Here is a 19125-nt window from a genome sequence, read left to right as displayed (position 1 = left end):
TTTCTTCCCGGATTTCAAGGTAGCATCGGAACGATTCTGAACGTCATCGCTTTCAGGCGAGGCGCTGCATCGGTGATCATCGAGTTGATGCCATCAACCCATTGTGGCTTTACCAAGCCTACTTCTTATTTTCCCGGCATCTGTTCCGTGCATGATTGTGAACGTCGTGGTGCCTTTGCGCAAACGGTAGTCGTAGTCGATGTTCTTCGCCCATAGCCGACATCTTACCGTCACGGGGATGTTCGCGGGTATCTTGAAGCTCACTCGAATGGATTTCGATCGACACGTTTGGTTGGAGAAATCGCGGAAGGTCGTCACCGGTATACAGGTACTGGGGAAATAATTGATCTCTTCGATATTCTTAATGTTCGCGGCCCTGTATCCGATCTCTTGATAATCCCCATCGCACGAAACGTGCAGACATTCCTCCGAGTAGATCTGCGTCAAGTAGTCCGGCATGTCTGGAGGTAATTCTTGAGCTCTGTAGGGTATCGGACGCCAATTCAGTACCCGATTGGCACCGATTGCGAAACAAGGACTTTCGTTTGAGTACCCGTAATCGCCGCACTCCGAGCACGGTAGACAATCTTCGAAATCCACCTCCCTGCAGTCTCTGAAGTTGAACCAGTTCGACGAATTGATCTCCTCCAGATCCCTGATTTCTTTCAATCGGCAGCTCATGCCGTTACGTTCTTCAGAAGACCTATCCTTGTTAGCTCCGAAACACCGGTGTAGGCTTTCGCGATACATTGAGTGGCTGTCCCTATCTTGCGAATCATAGAACATGACCTCATACCTATCTACTTCAGAGTCGTTACTCGGTCTTGGCAGCTTCGAAACTCCAGGTCCTATAGTTCCCCCGTGCCCGAAGGTCCAGGACGGATATCGGGAATTTATGCTCTGCAGGAAAAGGACGAGGATAACGATGAGGAATGCGAAGATGATGAAGTACAGAACTAGAAGGAAGAGAATCAAAATCAGCCAGCTCGACAAGCGGCGATTTCGGAAGAAGGAATGGTGCTTGGAGGGAAAGGTTTTTTTGGCTTCTTTCATGAAGTTCGCGGGATGTCCAGAGATTGCACGCAGGAAATCGCTAAGCTTCGTCGTCACGTGGAAATGAGCGGTGAAAGAGTTACTAAAGAGAGAGGTGAGAGGTGACTCAAACGGTCTCCGTAAACGACTGGATTAGATCGGAGGAACATTTTCGAGCAGGAATCCCGTCCTTTGCGTCGAAATCTTCTCCTGATCCTCTCTTGCCCACGGAGTCTGCTGCTCTGACGTCTGGCGACCGTCCATACTCGAAGAGGGAGGGAGGAGTGGATAAATTGCCGAACGCTCTGCGCATCGAGTATCGAGCGTACTTTCAGATTGATAACCGGCAAGGTCAAAAACAGAGAATCGATCGATATCGGCATGTCGCAGAGTGAATTCTTCAAAGTTCGTGATACCAATTTATTGATCAATGGCCTCGTCTAGAAACTTTGATTCGATAAGATCACTCCGGTATCATGCGGGATCTCTTCGATCGGAGAGTCTTCCTCGAACGTCAAGGGCGCCGAAGCGGCGTTTAAGTGCCGGCAGCGCTCTATTTGATGCTCTCTCCAGACTGCCCTCCTAGAAGCTCTATGAGTAGGTCCGTTCCTCCACGAGGCGTGGTGATCAGAATTGGTATCTAAAATGTACGTATATTGGAAAAATTATCATGCATCTGCCAGTAAACGTCGTCCCACACATCGGGCAATCTACACTCATTTCCTCTCAAATTTCCATGGTACCGCCTCGACTCCTCTTCGCGGAACGCGCGGAGGAACCCATCACCAGAAGTCATGGTGTCGATGATGGAGTTATCATATCAGGCAGGTGGATGGTGTTAAAGTACCTCTGAGGACGAGCTCGAGGCCGCTCGGCATTCGCTCCTCGATACCCGACGCGGCTAGGATGCGCTTGGCGGTGCTCTTGTCTAACAGGTAACTCACGGGGGCATCTGACCCTCAGATCGGAAGAAATTTTCGAACGAGACTAGACCCGGGGAATGTTTAGCGTTTGTCCCTCTCAAGGAATATAGGTAGATCTTTGTGTAGCTCTGGAACCAACGAGTTTGGAGAGCTCCGCGACTTTCAGGCCGAGGAGCGTTCGGCTTCGCTCGTCGCCTCGCTCATGTCTGCGAGTGCGTCGTTTCTCTCGGCGGGAGACTTTGGATCATCGGGTCTACTCGACGCTCTGCTGTCTCCCGTCTGAGTTTGGGCCGACGTAGAAGGTACAGCTTGCGTCGTTACGGGGACGATTTTCTCGGAGTCGAACGTGTACGCGCTCTCAGCGTACCCCCCGACCGCGCTGTCCGCATACCCGGGGTATTCGACAATTTCTTCAGACATCGGACTGTTTGGCACAGAATCGTGATCGTCCGGAGACGGCAGCTCGGGCGGAGTCAGGGCGTGAGCCATCGTGGTGACTATCGATTGTTTCTGAGGGGCCAGACCGATGGTTCTAGGATAGTCTGCTTGCTCTTGGATGTGTCGAGAGCACTTCGCGGCCAAGTGGTCGAAGCTCCGTCCATTGAGAAAGCAGACTAGCACTACCGTCATGTTGTCGCAGCCCAGGCCTCCCATCGAGGTATCGGGTGCCAGACATCGTGTCATCAGCTCCTCACAGATCTGGAAACGAAATTCTATTTAGATAGGAGACGTCGGGGATCGTCGTCGACGAATTCGGGGGCTGTCCCGGGCTGAAGTGCTCGAACTTCAGTATCTGAACCACAGAAGGTCGTCGCTCACTCACGATTTCCGGCTCCATCCTTTCAGCAAGTCTGACGCGGATGAATTGCACGACTTCTTCATTCGACATGACGTCCCAAATGCCATCGCAAGCTAGTATGACGAACTCGTGATCTGGCGTGAGCTGTAGACGCGTTAAGGGAAAAAGCTTTTAGATCTGATGACCAAGGACCTAGCTAATTTTCATCATCCCTTCTGGCGTTGCCACTGCGGCTTACCGCTTCGACCGTTACGTCTGGAAACGCTGTGACTATTTGTTCATGGGCTGGTTTCTTCTCGTTCTTCTTGAAGACGAAATCGCCGAAGGCTCGAGAAAGGGCTAGGTTTCCTGAGGATGACGTTCGGCTTAAAGAATGCGACGGGAAGAAGGATCACTTCTCGACACACTATATTCAGGCAACGAGGACGTCCCGAGCGGGAGCTAAAGCCCTGCACCTCTCTCACCATTAACTCTGTTGAGATCTACCCATCCACCGGCCGCATTGATCCGTCTCGCTTCTTCTTTATTCGAAGGTTTGTGATCGAACGATAGCGGAACCGTTCGTCCAGCGACGCACGCGACGGCTCGCGAGTCGCCGATGTTTCCGCAATAGAGCGTTCCCAAAGTTTTAGGATCATCTGCGAAGGCCAATCACTAAGACTGACAATCTTATTTAGAAGATTGTACGAACCACCTCTAACAATACGAGTGAGCCTCTGCGTTACACACCTCGTTTGATGAGGACGATGACGCCGGTCGAGCCCGCTAGTTCTTCTTTCATTACGTCATCTGTTGATCAATGAAACGCTATGTAATCAGCCCACTATGAATGTAATACTCCTCCGCTCGCGTGGGCTGCTGACAATACGTCATCGATGCGGCCAGTATGGGAGAAATTATTCAGCGATAGTTTTGGGACGATTGCCCTCCAGGATTTCCGCTCATTCTGCTCACCATTCAACATATCTTGATCCACTTCAAGGAAAGCCCGTTGGATCGCTTCGACATAATTTCCCGCTTGATAAGCGGCTTGAGCTACGATTTTTCTGGAAGGCGAGAGACATCACCGTCAGTGACCCATTGAACGTACATCGAGATTTGATTTTTTAGGCGATATTTGATCACGTCATCATTCAATGCGCTTAGCCTTCGATCATGCGGATTGCAACTTATTTACCGATGCACATGGCAGCTGGCGTATTTTGCAACTTTCGCGCCCCCATGGCCGTCATAAACCGCGAAGAAAGCCGCGTCGTGGTCATCGGGAAGACTCAGAAGATGAGTGTGCGCGTCCTCCATGCTGATCCGCCAGCCTTGGAGACATGATGCTCCCACCTGGCAAGAGTGTCCCGAGTAACTTTAGGAAACCAGCAAGTGAAAGCGCCGATGCGGCGACGCTCAGCGAAACACCAAGGTGCATTATTGAGGTCCAAGATCCCATTGGGAGCAGGAAAGCCCAGCTCGTGCCAAAAGCATCCTTCGAATCAGAGCACTTCTTCTCCTCACCTTGAGCATCTCGTTCCCACAGCAGGAGGTTTCCTTGACAGTCACGGGTTCTGACAGCGTTTGACCCATTTCCGAGCTGATCTGTGGGGGAACGGCAATCTACAATTATTGTGGGTGATCTTCAAGTCCTGTCGAGAAATCCACTAGGATTCATTCTCAATGTTTGATTCCAAAAAATCACATGGGCATCGTCCTGATCCTGGATTGTTCGCATTTGGATTATTTTCCACAGGATTTAAACCCCACTGTCAGAGCTCTCTGTTCGTTCGTGGTGTCGGCCGACGATACAGGCCAACCAAAATCACTTAAGAGCGATTTTACCTTCGTTCCACGTCACGACACGCTCCAAGACGAGACTATTCTTCCGCGGCATCAGACGCTCGCATGCGGAAATCGGAGCCGGCTTGTCACCGTCAAACAACTCGATGGTCATGCTGGTGGTGCGAGCCATGAATTTTTTTCCTGCGAGTTTCGGCGCGGAGGGAAAAGAATAATGCGCGAGGCGCCGGCTCCAGAACGAGTCTCGTGTCAATCTTCGGCCCGACACCTGTGCTCCGGGAAGCGGCTGCACACCGTTCGCGCAGCTCGTGGATAGAAATCGCCATAATCAATCATCTTTTGTTTGCCCGGGAACGGTCACAGCTATCCGGCTTGTACTCACAGAGGTGCGTTTCGAATATCCGTATTACTTAGGATACATTGACTTCTCTAGAGCGCACACCGATGGTGCGGAGGTAGCAGGAAAGTGATGAGAGAACTGGGAAGTATTTTTCCTCTCTCCTGTCGATGCGTCGGGTCTGTCGTTTCTCGTTTTGACCGCTGTCGTGATGAATCCTTTGGCAAGTGTTCGCATTCGTGAACTTCTCAGCTGTAGTGCGGGTCCTGTTTACAGTAGTCTCCCTGAGAGGAGCGGAAGAACTAGCGGAGGAAACAGTATAGTACAACACAGTCCTCGCGCTATTGACATGTCTCGCTATCGCCTCTCCGTCGTGCAGCCAGACAGCTATCCCTCGCCCGCGAGAAAGTGTGCCCTCCAGCAGCAGCGGTCTGCCCGTCCGCTCTCCTCTCCCGTGTCTGGCTCGCGCGCGAATCGTGCCTCTCGGATCATTCCAAGTTCCACCTCACGCCGATTCATCGAATGAGGAAACTCGCCATTCTTCCTCAATGTCGCTCTCGGATCGACTCGAGGCACTCTGAAAAGGCTGATCGCGTTGATCTTGACCACGGGTAGGATATTGAGCACTTGGATAGAATTGCCGGCACGAATAAGTTATTGAAGAATTACCGGCACCGACAATAATTGTACTCTAAAAGTTCGGCTTCTTCGAGAGCGCGCATACTCGCTCGGAGTCCGAGCTTCCGAAGTGAGCGTGAGAGCAGTCGAAAGAGAATTCCGAATACTCCCTCCTTACGCGCGTTTGAGTTCGGTGAAGTTGGAGGAAGAAAATCTGTTTGTTTCTCCAGGAAGTCTTTCATATTTATTGGCGTTGATTGAAACGCGGGATCGGAACGTCGAGGTTGGTTCAGATTCACGCGGAGATCTAACAGAGCCCGACCAAGTCGGCGCAGGGCAACACGGCGCAGCACACCTTCCACGCAGCCCACGCGAGAGCCAGGTTCGCCCCGTATTGTACACATTTCAAACGCCTCAAGTGAGATTTGCCCCCTTCCAGATTTGACAAATCATCATTGAGAACATATTGACGGATACCTAAACAGTAGGTTTGTACGTAGGAATCCCAATCGATCGTGCGGACGTCGAAGTTGAACTCGGCCTTGTCGCTCGGGTGCAGGCTCTCGAAGAGTTTCTGAGTATTCGTGTTGATGAAATTCCATTCATTCGTGGCGAAAAACTCCAACAGATACATAGAGTTCGACAGACGCTGATACAGGCGGAACGCGTTGCTCTGCCGGCGTGCGCAACGTAGTCCGAAATCGATGATTCTGACCGGCACGTAATGCTCTAGGAACAAACGAGTTTCGTGTAGCCACTTGTAAGATGTGACTCGAGGTCTGGGGTAGCGGACCATCGTCGTCGAAGGGTATCGAAGCGGAATATCGACAGACTTCTCCATGAACATGCGCCTGGAAAAGAAGATTCGTGCTATTGGATGCCGCTCAGCCGGACCCCAGGAGGGCGTGGAGGTGGGGCAAGGGAAACGGCAAGGGGGAGGAGTCCTGGCGGGACGGTCTCGGATTTGAGGGACTCCTTGGAGATTCATCTGCCTATCACTCACCAGTTTATGGGATTTTGAGAACCCGATGTGCAATTGTAGATCTTGAAGTTTCCGAGTTCTTGTTTCGAAGCTGCTGCTAAAATCGTATTAGCCACGTAGTCTACCGGAATTAAGTCGGCCGTGCAGTCGAGATGACTGTACAGGGTCGTGAGGGCTCCTGTGCCGAGAGCGATCAGGAGTCCATTCGGTCCGTTATAATTATCGACCCATCCGGGCAATGGCTCGGAGGCGGCCCCTGGAGGGTCGAAAATTTCTGTTAGTTACCCGTGTATGCCGAGTCATGATTACTCGGGTAAGTCTCGTGACTATAGAGGCGACTCGAGATTCCAGACTGGGCTCGGATATGTGCTCCTGAGCGAAGATGCGAGCGGGAGCTCCTTTGTTCTCACCGGTAATTATCGATGGTCGCACAATCGCTATCGGTATCTGATTCGAGTATGCTTCGACGAGGTTTTCCGTGAGCGCTTTTGTGAATGTATACGTATTCGGTCGATCTTTCAGTAATTTCGCGCGAAGCTCTTCGACAAGCTCCGTAGACATATACTCACACAGCGACATAACTTGGAACGGGTCCACCTAAACCGAGGTCATTGGTAAGATAATCATACTAACTCAAGCGGAAAATACGTATATGAAGGAAGCTCGCTCTGTCATCGTACAGCGTTTTCATACCTCGCACTTATAGGTTGTTTCGTCGACTGTTCTCAGCTGACAGTTCGAGTACGCCGTCGAAATGTGAACGGCAGATACGAGGTTTTTCATTTTCTTCGCAAATTCGAGAAGCTTGTAAGTGGCCCTCAGATTCACATCGACGCTGTTGCGGAGCGGCTCGGAGAAACGTACCTGCGAATATGGAAATGTGATATCGGACTGCGTTTTAACACAAGGCTTTTGAACTTTATCTTGATGTATCAGATTTTTCCAGGTGAAGTGTCATGATCCTTCGACGGGTGTTATCTCTGAGGAGGGAGGATCTCACCGAAGCCGCAGAGTGGATCACAACGTTGACTTGCTCTAAAAGCATCTCCTCGTCATCTTCGTTGGAAATGATCTGATCTTCGAGGAGATCACCCGGAACGAGTTTCACCTATAGGGAATCAGAGGATCGATGCATAAATGCCGGAATCTTTCGTCCCTGGGGAGTTTCAGTCGGGAGAAGGTCGAAAACGGCCTCCAAGCATCCGCGGGACCCGAATGACCAGCGTAGCCGTCCGACTTCACATTGGGCAGTCGCTCACCTTCGAAAAACATTCCGGCTTCTCCCGGTGGAGATGGTCAAAAAGCTTTTCACTGAGTATCTTCGCCAAGCGATCTTTACCGCTCAATCCCTTCTTCTCCCGGATGAGCACGAATATGGAATTTATTTCGGGACATGAACGCAGAAGTTTCTCCACCAATACCTTGAATCGAAGACGAGAGATCAATTATCATCGACGCAGAATATGGAAATGACAAGCCCCGCCGCTGGCTGATCTCATCCTCACGCTTTCAGGCGAGACGGAATCGAAAGCATGCGCTGAGCCAGGAACAATGAAGCAGAATGCTGAGTTTCTGAATGTATCGCCTCACCTTGCCTAAGAATCCTGAGACTCCGGTCAGGAGAAGATTTTTCCCAGCAAAGAATTCGGGGATCGTGGCCATATCGTGTATCTGCAACAGAGAGCATTCCATAATTGGTTGAAAGAAGACGGTCAGGGGGCTTCTTATTACTATTCCTCAGTATTTCGAGATCGTCTGCTGATCAAATGCTTAGCTACGGCAACTCAAGGCTCGGAACTCGGTGGAGCTCCTGCGCGTCACGAGACGCCCGCGTACGGTCGAGGGTGAGTCAAGGATGCTGCGAGAGGTAGTTGTCTCAATTGCTGCAACGAGGCGATCCCTATGTCGGGAGTCAGTCCATTTGGACCAAGCGAGGTGCAGCGGCTGCGGAATAGGAATCATGTCGCATCGGTTCCCCCAGAGGACCTCTAGTGAGAGAATACCCCCGAAGAAGGCGAGCTCCACTGCTGACCTCCCGAACCGGTTTTGTTTCGAGCAGTGGTGGATGGGTCGCGTGCTGTGGCGCGGTTCATCTCACCCTGGTAGCTCCGAAATCATCTGTGTCCCCTCTGGGACTCCGAAAGATCCGACAGGTATCTCTTAATCGATGTTTGATCGCCCGAATGTTTTCGAGGTGGCAGCTTATATATTTTTTAGTGGTTCGAGCGGCTCAAGAAAGCTTCATCCCTACGCGCTCCGAGCTGAGTCGGAGGTCGAGGACGAGCAGCTCTCCCCAGTGCTGGACTCGAGATAGATAGAGGTAGACGACCCTTTTAGGGGTTCCCCATTGTTTCGTTCCGCGTGATTGAAGAAACCTAGGTAAATCTCTTTTAGGCCATCCCCCATAGGTCCAAGGGCGAATTCTGAGCCACGGATTAGCCTCGATCCAAGTGAGGCTTCCGTGGACGAGCCTAGACACCAAGTTTACCCAGTAGAGCCGCGGCCGGCGACTGTTCGTCCAGATTGCCTAAATTGAATCCCGGCCATCAATCGCGCCGGCGGCATGCATTCACGAGGGCGCGGAGTACCGGGTCCGGGTTTGGTCTTCGCGAAGTTCTTCTCAAGCGGGAGCACCAACTTACTGAACACCGAATGAATCTGGACAACTGGGGCAAGGCTCATCAAGCTTCCGACTCGGTCAGATCCCCGTGTCATTGCCTGTCTCAGGAACCGATCTGAAAATTTGAAGGCTTGGCTCGCGGAAGCCTCCAGATCACAGAGGAGACTTCGTCGAGGTCGAATCGCGAACATGAGCGACATGTTAAGAATGGCATGGGAGAACACTAGGCTTCACCTCCCTCCGGTCCCGACTCTGGTTGTGGAGGCGCCGCGAGCCGCTAGCGCGAAGCCTACGCACCACATTTGGAGAAGATCCATCTCTGGGAGTCTTCTGACCGACGCAATCGACCGGAAAAAATCAGAGAACTCCACTATTCAAGGGGAGTCCCCGGGTGTGCGACCCGAACTCGCGTCTCCTTGCATTAGACGCCATCGATATTATCGAAGCAAGCGTGTACATCACTCTGAATAATCGGTCATCCATCGACTCACTTCTTCCCGAATCGATGCATCTAACACTCACAGGGCACACTCAAAATTCAGTATCGAACCGCGACTCGTGTATTATTATTATTACTCGTGTAAGACCCGGAGAATCCGTATTTACGGATTTGAGTTTGGATTTTATTTAAAGCCGACGACCAACTGCTGAACTTACCGGATTTCGGCGAATGCGGTGGACGCTGGTAGGAGCTCACAGTGAAGTTCGCGGTGAGCGGTGAAGGGTGTCCGAAACTGGGAATGAACACGAGCACATCGAATTTCTTTCTTATACTCTGAACATTCGTAGAGAGTGAGAACTGCCCCTATGGTCTCAGTAAGCTACATGACCGACTACAAATTCGAGGATAACTCACTGCTGGGTAGTCCACCGCTCACTGTGACGTAGACGGGCGAAGTATCGATAGAGAGCAACCTCTCATCCGAGGAGGCGCTTCGGCTGGCAGCTCCCCTACTCCGGCTTAGGGTTGAAAATATTGCCTCTGCACCCCTCGAAGAAAACCCCCTGCGTATCGTCAAGGTGTGTGAATTGAGATTTCTAGGCGTGGGAAGCCCACGACGTCTCTTGTAGGACCGCTCCTATCATACTCCCTATCTCGCATTGGCACACATCACCGCCAAATCCGGGACGAATACCCCATGTCGAAACGATCTCCTGGGAGCCAGAAATGGAGCGGGAGCCGAAACGCAAAAGTCCAGAATGATTGAGATACAGTGAAACCTGACCTATGGGACCACCGTACAAAGGGACCACCAGAGGTATCGGGCCACTTTTCTTTGGCACCGATCCTCCTCCCATAGAATTCTATACCATTCTTAACGCGCAATGGGACCACCTGAGCAACGGGTCCAAGGACCACCTCCCCCGCAACCGAGGGTCCCCATTACCTGCACAGTCGGAGCCCATTTTTCGGAACGTCTCGAGTTTATCATCGAAATTAGAATACAAACATCAATTGTCGCGTGGGGCTACCGTGATGCGTGAATGCACGTCTCGCTCCCCACACGCAACGCCAGACATTCGATCTAACTGTATTCGAATTCATCGATGAATTCGAATACAGATCTGGCTTCGCTTCAAGGAACAGCCGCATCGCGTCAGCGGTAATTCCGTTCTCAAGTCGAGTTGAGCCATCGCCCGGTCTCCAGCATGGGAAAGCAACGGAACGAGCCCGCTCTAGACAAAAAAGTCGAAGTTATCTAGCAAGTGAATCGGGGGAAGAGCCAGAGATAAATTGCCTCGGAGTTCGGCGTGAGTTAGTCCCTACAAAGGATAGCGAAGGATCAAAAAGCTTTCCTGGAAGAATGGGAAAGTTTTTCTTCCGAAAAAGGCAGGAGAAGACGTCAGAAAGCTAGAAACCAAGACTTCGATGACGGAAAAACGGATCCCGGTAACTGGGGTGATGATTCAGGAGAAAGCCAAGTCCTTGGCCCGCGAAACAGGGGTCGCGGAGTTTTCGGCGAGTAACGGACGGCTCGATAGCTTCCGAAAGCGACGCAACATTGTTTTCAAGTCTCTGTGCGGTGGATCTGGGGACGTTGATCAAACAGTCGTGAGTGATTGGTTAAAACGATTGCCTGATCTGATCGAAGAGTACGAGGTGAAAGACATCTTAAAAATGGATGAGACCGGCCTCTCCTTCAGATCCCTCCCTAACAAGTCTCCCGTGGAAAAAAGAAAACAATGCCGCGGCGGTAAAATGGCAAAAGAAAGGCTGTCCATCGCATTCTGCTGCAGCGCCGTGGGAGGAAAAACTCAACCGTTTGTCATATGGAAGGCCCTGAGACCTGAGACCCCGTCGCTTCAAAGGTGTGGACGTGAAGCGACTCCGTGTTTACTGGGAAGCCAACGCCAAAGCGTGGATGACAACGACGATTTTCGAGAGATGGCTCGCTGAATTCAATTCGCAGATGAAAAGCCAGGACAGAAATGTTCTCTTGATGCTTGACAACGCTCCCTGTCATGGTCACCGCACCATGAGCAAGGTGAATCTGTTGTTCTCACCCCCGAACGTGACTAGCGAGTTGCAGCCTCTAGACCAAGGCATAATCCAAGCATTCAAGCTTCAGGACCGCGATCTGATGCTACGATGGTTGGTGTCGAAAGTGGACGACTGCCGTTTGGCGTCAGAGCTCGCAAAGACGATCAACGTTCTCGAAGCTATAAGATGGGTGGTTCACGCTCAAGGTAAAGTCCAAGAACAGACCATCGCAAGAATTCCGTAAATGTGGTATCATTGGTACGGACGGAGGCGAACGCGACCCGACCGAGGATGTTCTCTCTGACGACCTTCTACAATTGTGTGCACGGACAGGCGTCGCGGATCCGTGTTTCATGGAAGACGTCGAGAGCTTCCGAAGCGCTTCTTCCGATGAGCCTTGTCCTCAGTCAGCGGACATAACGGATGATGAAGAAGAGGATACGTACGTGGAGGACCCGCCCAGAGAGCCTCCATCTGCAAGCGAAGCGCTAGATGCCGTCGAAACCCTCAGCTTGTTCGCGCTCACGTCGAGCGCGCTCTCTAACGGTGCGCACGGTGCGCTGCTTGACTAAGAGAAGCAGATCCAGGATTTCGTTATACAGAAGATGCTACGAGCTAAGCGACAAAGCACCTTAGATTCATTATTTTGTAGAGCTCAACATTGACGCGGCGATGTTTTAAGAATTCCCTCCATGGACGAGGAATGAATTGAATTGTGCTCCGCTTCACGATATCTCTTATCATTCTTAACCGCCGAATTCGGTCAGATACGGATTTGACTTTTAAAGGTTCAAAATTCATAACCTGAGCCACAGGACCACCTGGCTTATCGGACCGGATTTCCCCGGAACCGCGGGCGGTCCCATAGGTCTGGTTTCACTGTATGTAAGTTGGGTGTGGTGATAAAATCATCAATCGAGACATTCTTCGACGAAACCATTTTGTGAGATCATACGATGGTTCGCCTGTCCCCAATGATGCTCGAGAATGGCAATGAATCGGGGAGCCCGGCCTTCCGGGAATGGGGAAGAAACTCTGCCAACTCGTCTCATGAGGAGCAGTGTAAGAGCGCACGGGTTTGGTGAATACAGCGGGAAACTGAGCAAGCGCCGAAAACAGTGGTCTGTCGACCTCCCATTATCGGCTGGATGCCGTTTTAGGCCCGCTGCGGCACCATGCGTCGATGAGAAACTAGCTGCAGGACCATAGTAGGTTTTCAACGAGTTCCCCCTCTCGGAATCGTGGTGATGGGTTTCCTCTGGAGATGCGTCTCCATTGAGTTCTTTCCACCGACTCCTTAGCCGGAAATGGACTCACAGCTTCATCCGCAAGGTCGCGCTTATGAGATATTAACCGAGAATCCGTCCTCGGAAAACGACTGTAAGAATGAAGCCGGGAAATACACTCCGGTTCATGAAAACTATGAGTCCAGCATGCCTGGTCATGGAGACTCCGCTGCGACTTCCGATTTCGGAGCAAGTAGGGAGGTGGGCCACCCATTGATTGACATAGGAATATTGCCCGAAAAATTGAGCGACGAAGCGAGGTCTGCTATCGTCCGAAAATGCGCCGGCTTTCAACATACCGGCCATGGCTTCAAGGAGGTCACACGCCGAGGCTCCGCCGCCAAAGGTACCACGAGGAAGTTGACGAGAGATTGGTTCTATCGGAGGCTGCCAATGGCGAGGAGGTTCTGCGGTGGTGGATGGCCTATTCTCCAGCCAAGTAAGCATTGGACTGCTCTTGTGGCCGACTATTCCCGCGAAGAAATCAAAGATCGGTCTTCGGTTCCCCAGAGGGTTTCACTCCATGGTGGCAACTGAATCCTAAGCTGGGCATGCATGAGCGCAGTCTATGCCACAATGAGAGCTACATGAAATCTCCGAATGGATCTCCGAATAGCTAAAAACGCGAATATTGGTCACAGCTCGCAAAGCCGTGTGAAAGCTGAGAGCAGGATATGGAAACACATTCTCACCCGCTTGTTGGACATGGTAATGTTTTTGGCAAAGCAAAATCTGCCCCTGCGCGAGCATCGCGAACAAAGGCGTTCGATTGTCCCAGCGTCGGAGATATCGGCCGCCAATCAGGGAAACTTCCTTGGACTTGTAGAACTGCTTGCGAAGTATGATCCAGTTTTGCGCGTGCACATCACGAGGACCGAGCTCCGAAAGAGCAACAGCCTCTCTTATCGTCCGCCGAGAACCCGAAACGAGTTCATAGAACTTCTAGGCTGGCAGGTGAGAACGAGGATTCTTGAGAAGATCATCCGAGCCAAATTCTTCTCAATCATCTTGGACAGCACTCCTGATACAGCTCAAAAGGATCAGATGAGCACGATCCTCCGGGCGTTGTCATTGAAGAAGGCGATGTCAGGATTGAAGAATCTTTCATCAACTTTCTTGAAACAGACGGCAAGAGTTCCGAAAATATATCTGCCATGATCTTGAAGAAAATCGAGCGGGACGGTCTGGACATACAGGATTACTGAGGACAGAATTGCCGAGGGCAGGCATATGACAACGCAGCTGTGATGTCCGGTAAGCATGCCGGCGTGCAAGCCCGCATCAGAGAAATCAGCGAGAAAGCCATTTTTGTAGGCTGCACGAATCACACTCTGAACTTGACTTATTCGCACGCTGATTCGTTGTCGAAGACGTCCTCGAAGTACTCCGGAGTTCTAGAACAATTGTTCGTCTTCTTTTCGGCCTCGACGCACCGATGGACCGTTCTAACCGCCATGACCGGCTCAGTCAAGCGAATCATTAAGACTCGTCAGAGCTCAAGAGGTGATGCGGTGAATGCAACATATCGCTTCTTTTCCAATATCGTGGAAGTTCTCATGAGACCTCCGGGCGCTCAGGAGAACGCCACGACAAGATCGGTTGCCGCGATTTTGCTCGACGGGTTGCGAAGCTTCTCCTTCCCTCGCTGGCTCGGTTCCTGGACACCGATATTGCTTCAGATAAATGACACGCAAGAGTACCTCCAAACCGATGGATTAGCTATCGAAAATTGTCATCTTAAGCTTGAAGCTCTCGAGAGGATCCTCGACGAGAATCGATGGGAAACGATCGTTGATGTGATTTCTTATGCCGATGATCTATGTGCGAAATTCGGGATAGAACGGGAGAAACGCCGCGGAAGGGGGAGAAGGATCTAAACACTCAGCGAAGAACAGGAAGATTCTCCCTAGGGGCTGATGTGCGCGAGGACATGACTACAGGATCTTACGGGAGATAGCTGCAAGATTCCATAATTTCCGGAGACTCGTTTCTGGAGCCAAAGACCTTGCTGGCTGACGAATTTACTTGGGGAATCAGCAACGACGACATGAGCCCTAAAGAATTCCTGATCTAGCGAAAGCGGTTGCGTCATTTCGTCGCAGTAGTCGAGAGGCAAGAGGACGCCGACGATTGCATTCCAGGATGTCTCCCACTCTTGCGGTTCATCTCGAAATTTGAATTGACGGACAGTGTTCCAAATATTTCTATCCTGTCGAGAAACTTCCTGACCGTCGCCGTCAATGTCGCCTGCTGCGAGCGTTCCTTTTCCAACCCCAAATTGATTAAGTCATATTTACGATCCACCATGTCGGCTCCACGCTTGAGTAACTTAGCAGCTCTGTCGATAGAGAACTCCCAAGAACTAGAAGCGAACATCTGCTGAGAAATCGGCCCTGAAACAGGGTCTCATGCCTATATGTATATATAGGCTCGAGAGGATCAATAAATACCATACCATACCATACCATACCATACCATACCATACCATACCATACCATACCATACCATACCATACCATACCATACCATACCATACCATACCATACCATACCATACCATACCATACCATACCATACCATACCATACCATACCATACCATACCATACCATACCATACCATACCATACCATACCATACCATACCATACCATACCATACCATACCATACCATACCATACCATACCATACCATACCATACCATACCATACCATACCATACCATACCATACCATACCATACCATACCATACCATACCATACCATACCATACCATACCATACCATACCATACCATACAGAGAAAGGGAAATTTGAAGGATGAGAGGGGGAGATCCCAGCCAACCTCAGAGGACACCACCCCACTCATGTCGGAGAAAAAAGAGGGATTGGTGTGCTGCTTTCTGGACTGCTCGGCGGCCTATGACCGGGTATGTAGAGAGATTTTGTGGAGAACCCTGGAGAATCTAGGATTGAACCCAACATGGATAGGACTGCTCCGTCGTCTATACTCAGACACCAAAAGCAAGCTGCTACACGGAGAACACGGGATTCAGGGTGGCTAAGAGAGGAGACTTCTGGAATGTTGGAGAAAAGAAATATCTCAACATAGCTGGACTTCTATATGCCGATGACCTGACCTTGATCGGGAGAAATTTCTCGGAAATGGAAGGACTCTTAGGAACCACGTCAGAGTTTGGGGACGAGATGAAACAAAACAAAAAAATCCAACCCAACCAAGAGTGCGGTAGTAATATTCTCGGAAAGCAGCCATAGTACGGAGAAGACTTCACAAATCCAAGGTAAGGATGTACCGAAGGACACGCGCTACAAATATTTGGGAATCACTGTCTCAGACTCTGGGAACTACCCAGATATCCAAGAGGACGTCTGGGAAGAGAAGTCCCAGAAAGTTCTGAAGAAACTGCACGCGAGGGCACTCTGGGGATTCAGTAGATTTGAAATATCCAAGACTCCGTGGAAGGCAGTCGCCGTCCCAGCGCTCACCTATGCAAACGCAGTCACAGTCACGACGAAAACTCTGGAAAACAGGCTATCGACAGATCAGAACGCAGCGGAGAAATGCTCTCGGTGTTCCTTGCAGTAAGGTGGCAAACGACTTCGTCACCGAAGGACTGGGCTGGTTTTTATATAAGGCTAGAGAGGCCCAGAGTAAGATAGAATATGTCAGCAGAGTGAAATCCATGCCTGACATCATGAACATGATGGATAAAATCGGAGTCTAAACGAGGGCATACAGGAGGGAAATAGAATTGGGCAAATGCGGCGATATCACTTTGACTTTCACGCTAGAAGCTAGAAGGCACACCCCTCCTAGTGTGAAAGCAATTTTTGGTTTCGAAGCCCAATCAGAACCATTGACAATGCTTCCATACGAAACCGCTCCGAAAGCGTCCGGGATGAAGTCGCGGAAAGCTCCTAGCTCGCTGACGGAGTCTCTCAAGTGGGCCGCCTGACACTCAGCCTGTTCCGCTCCATGAATGCACCCATTCACAATGATGCATTAAAATCGTGGATGTCGTCTTTCGTGGCTTCTCCTAGAGCCCGCCTTTGAACGTCGCGATGTGCTCGGCGTTATTCTCTCCAAGACCTTCTCTTCGATTTCGGTTTCAATGGCGAAGAGTTTGGGTTTTCCTTTCCTCAATGCTCGATGATTTCTCAGGGTCTCCGGAAGGAGACCTGCCTTCATTCTTCATCGAGATAGCAGGCCATGGAGTCAGTCGTAAGCCAGTATTTCCCACTTGCGTTCCGCCGTGTGGGTATCCTCATCTTCGAAAAAAACTGATTGTTCGATCTGTGTAGAAGCCGCGGCAGGTTCGGAGAAGCAGAGAGTGAGGACAATAATGAGAAGACTCAAATCGAAAGAATGGCAGCCGAGCAGTGCCGGCTCCTTCAATGGGCTCGTATCGCGGGGCTCCTTGTCTGAAGTTCCCTATATGGAAGGTTCCGCATCTTCGAGCTTCCCTCCACGAAACGTCGTTATGCGCTCCTTGATCGTGGAGCTTCAGGGTAATACAACCTATGCAAGGGTCGATTTCTCCAATGCGAAAGTTTTTACGAGACGGGGATTATCGAATCCCGCAGAGACTCTTTATATTCAACCGACTTGAATGAACAACGTCACAGCATAAGTGTCTCGCTCTCAGGCAGGAGAGGAAAAACGGAATAGGTTAGGAATCGGCTGAACCAGGGTCTCTCGGAGCGGCTTTTTGGAACCATTCTACGGGGAACCTAAAGTCTTCATCACTCGAATGAAAGATTTACCCTATGGTGCTCCGCAGCTTTGATGAGTTTCTCTTCGAAGAGCTATTTCTTCCATTAAGGGATCTGATCTGTATCATTGGTCCGGCTACTCGATTGATCGAAAGTGAAAGTGTATGTGTCGAGCGAACATCACGAGGAACCTTCGGTTCATTTCATTCTCCGAAGTAGGAGTCCGCTGCGGACTCCTTTTCATGATCATCGATTTCGTGGACCCTGAATCCATGACGGGGTGGAGGGTCAATCGAATACTTTTGCTATCGCAGCTGGTAAAAATCGTGGTAACGAAGTCGTGACGCCAATGATACGGCATGAATGCAGGCGGCGTGCATTCAAGGTACTCTGATTTATTCGGTTCGCATTCCCCATTTTCAGATGAAGCCTAATGAGGGGGCTAATGTTCCGAGCTGAGCAGTTTCTTTCGGTTTCTGGATATGAGCGGCTTTCGATTCGAAAGTCGAGCACGCGACCGGGTGCTCTTCCCATTGATAACATCAGGCACCGAAAACCGAAAAGAATCTTCATTCTGCATTCGATAATAATCAATGGAATCTCGAAGCAATGTATCTTCATTTAGGTCGGAGGGAAACGCTTTTTACTGAGCCGGAATACTGTAGAGAATCGAGAATGAGATTCAATGCACTTCGGAACCTCCCCAGAAATCCTCAGAGATTTTGGCGATGGATGGAGCCGCGCTCCGATCCACATGTCTTTAATCAATCCCAGAAGGGTACGACCAGACGAGAAATCGACTTTTGCTAAAATTTTATCGCTGGCATCGGTCGTCGCTCATGGCGGCTTCCTGTCCAGCGCAGATGGCAACAAGTTTTCGGATCAAATGGGATCTTTGCTCACGTGAAGTGAGCGAAGGAGCTTCGGAGGAAAACATTTTCTTCTGGGGAGCGGAGGGAATCCTTCGTGGGAGCATCAATTCCACTTGGTACTCTGTCACTCACCACCAACTGTGATTCCACCGAATCTAGATCGTTTCCACCGACGTCACACGACAGGCGCTGAGACCCCCCGTCCTGGCGGAAACGAAACAGGTCCGTCGGCTCCGGGCGCTTGGTGGACTCGAAGGTATCCGGTACGGAATGATATATGTATCGCACTGCTGCTCCCCGATGACTGCTTCCAGGGTGAATCATGTGGAACGGAAAATGGACCCGAGCGTAAGATTTCCTCTTTGTTCTGTTCCCGAGTGAGAGATGGCTTTATTGTCTCTTAAAAACGTGCTCAAAAGCAAGTCCTTCATCTGGTTCCGACGTCGTCCCTTAACTCATCTCGATCTTCGTCGATATTTACAAACGATTATCGTAGCTCTCTTCCCCCTCAAACTCCGCCTTCCAAAAATGCTACCTTGGACGACGATGGACCGCATGGCTTGCGCAGAACGACATGACATCACCTCTTGATCGGTTCTCAATGGCCCCAAAATCATCATTCGCTGTAGAAAACTCTGTTAGACAATCTTCAGAGGATCTGAGT

General features: G+C 50.6%; 3 protein-coding genes and 1 pseudogene across 3 annotated transcripts; 1 reads left to right on the top strand and 3 right to left on the bottom strand.

The window, feature by feature from the left end:
• Nucleotides 1-93: 93 nt before the first annotated feature.
• Nucleotides 94-1828, bottom strand: LOC100909358 (sodium/potassium-transporting ATPase subunit beta-1-like). Its single transcript, XM_003743164.1, has 2 exons — nt 1819-1828; nt 94-956 (listed from the first exon to the last, which is right to left on the bottom strand). Exons 1-2 carry the CDS (start codon nt 1826-1828, stop codon nt 94-96), a joined length of 873 nt encoding a protein of 290 aa, XP_003743212.1.
• On the bottom strand, nt 1506-5186 carry LOC100902169 (probable protein phosphatase 2C T23F11.1). Its single transcript, XM_003743120.2, has 9 exons — nt 4922-5186; nt 4261-4341; nt 3932-4089; nt 3709-3800; nt 3484-3543; nt 3219-3392; nt 2993-3102; nt 2779-2898; nt 1506-2654 (listed from the first exon to the last, which is right to left on the bottom strand). Exons 2-9 carry the CDS (start codon nt 4327-4329, stop codon nt 2118-2120), a joined length of 1320 nt encoding a protein of 439 aa, XP_003743168.1. The 5' UTR covers nt 4330-4341; nt 4922-5186; the 3' UTR covers nt 1506-2117.
• A 615-nt stretch (nt 5187-5801) lies between these two features.
• LOC100902020 (fatty acyl-CoA reductase 1) lies at nt 5802-10570 on the bottom strand. Its single transcript, XM_003743119.2, has 10 exons — nt 10485-10570; nt 9953-10101; nt 9754-9830; nt 8067-8147; nt 7736-7897; nt 7477-7584; nt 7170-7340; nt 6887-7073; nt 6498-6732; nt 5802-6345 (listed from the first exon to the last, which is right to left on the bottom strand). Exons 4-10 carry the CDS (start codon nt 8136-8138, stop codon nt 5802-5804), a joined length of 1479 nt encoding a protein of 492 aa, XP_003743167.1. The 5' UTR covers nt 8139-8147; nt 9754-9830; nt 9953-10101; nt 10485-10570.
• Nucleotides 10571-10966: 396 nt separating this feature from the next.
• Nucleotides 10967-11822, top strand: LOC100909214 (tigger transposable element-derived protein 6-like; annotated as a pseudogene).
• The last annotated feature ends 7303 nt before the right edge of the window (nt 11823-19125 follow it).

This window comes from Galendromus occidentalis, unplaced genomic scaffold (assembly GCF_000255335.2).
Source record: "Galendromus occidentalis unplaced genomic scaffold, Mocc_1.1 scf7180000077440, whole genome shotgun sequence".
Lineage (NCBI taxonomy): Eukaryota > Metazoa > Arthropoda > Arachnida > Mesostigmata > Phytoseiidae > Galendromus > Galendromus occidentalis.
This window is presented reverse-complemented; position numbering and strand designations above follow the sequence as displayed.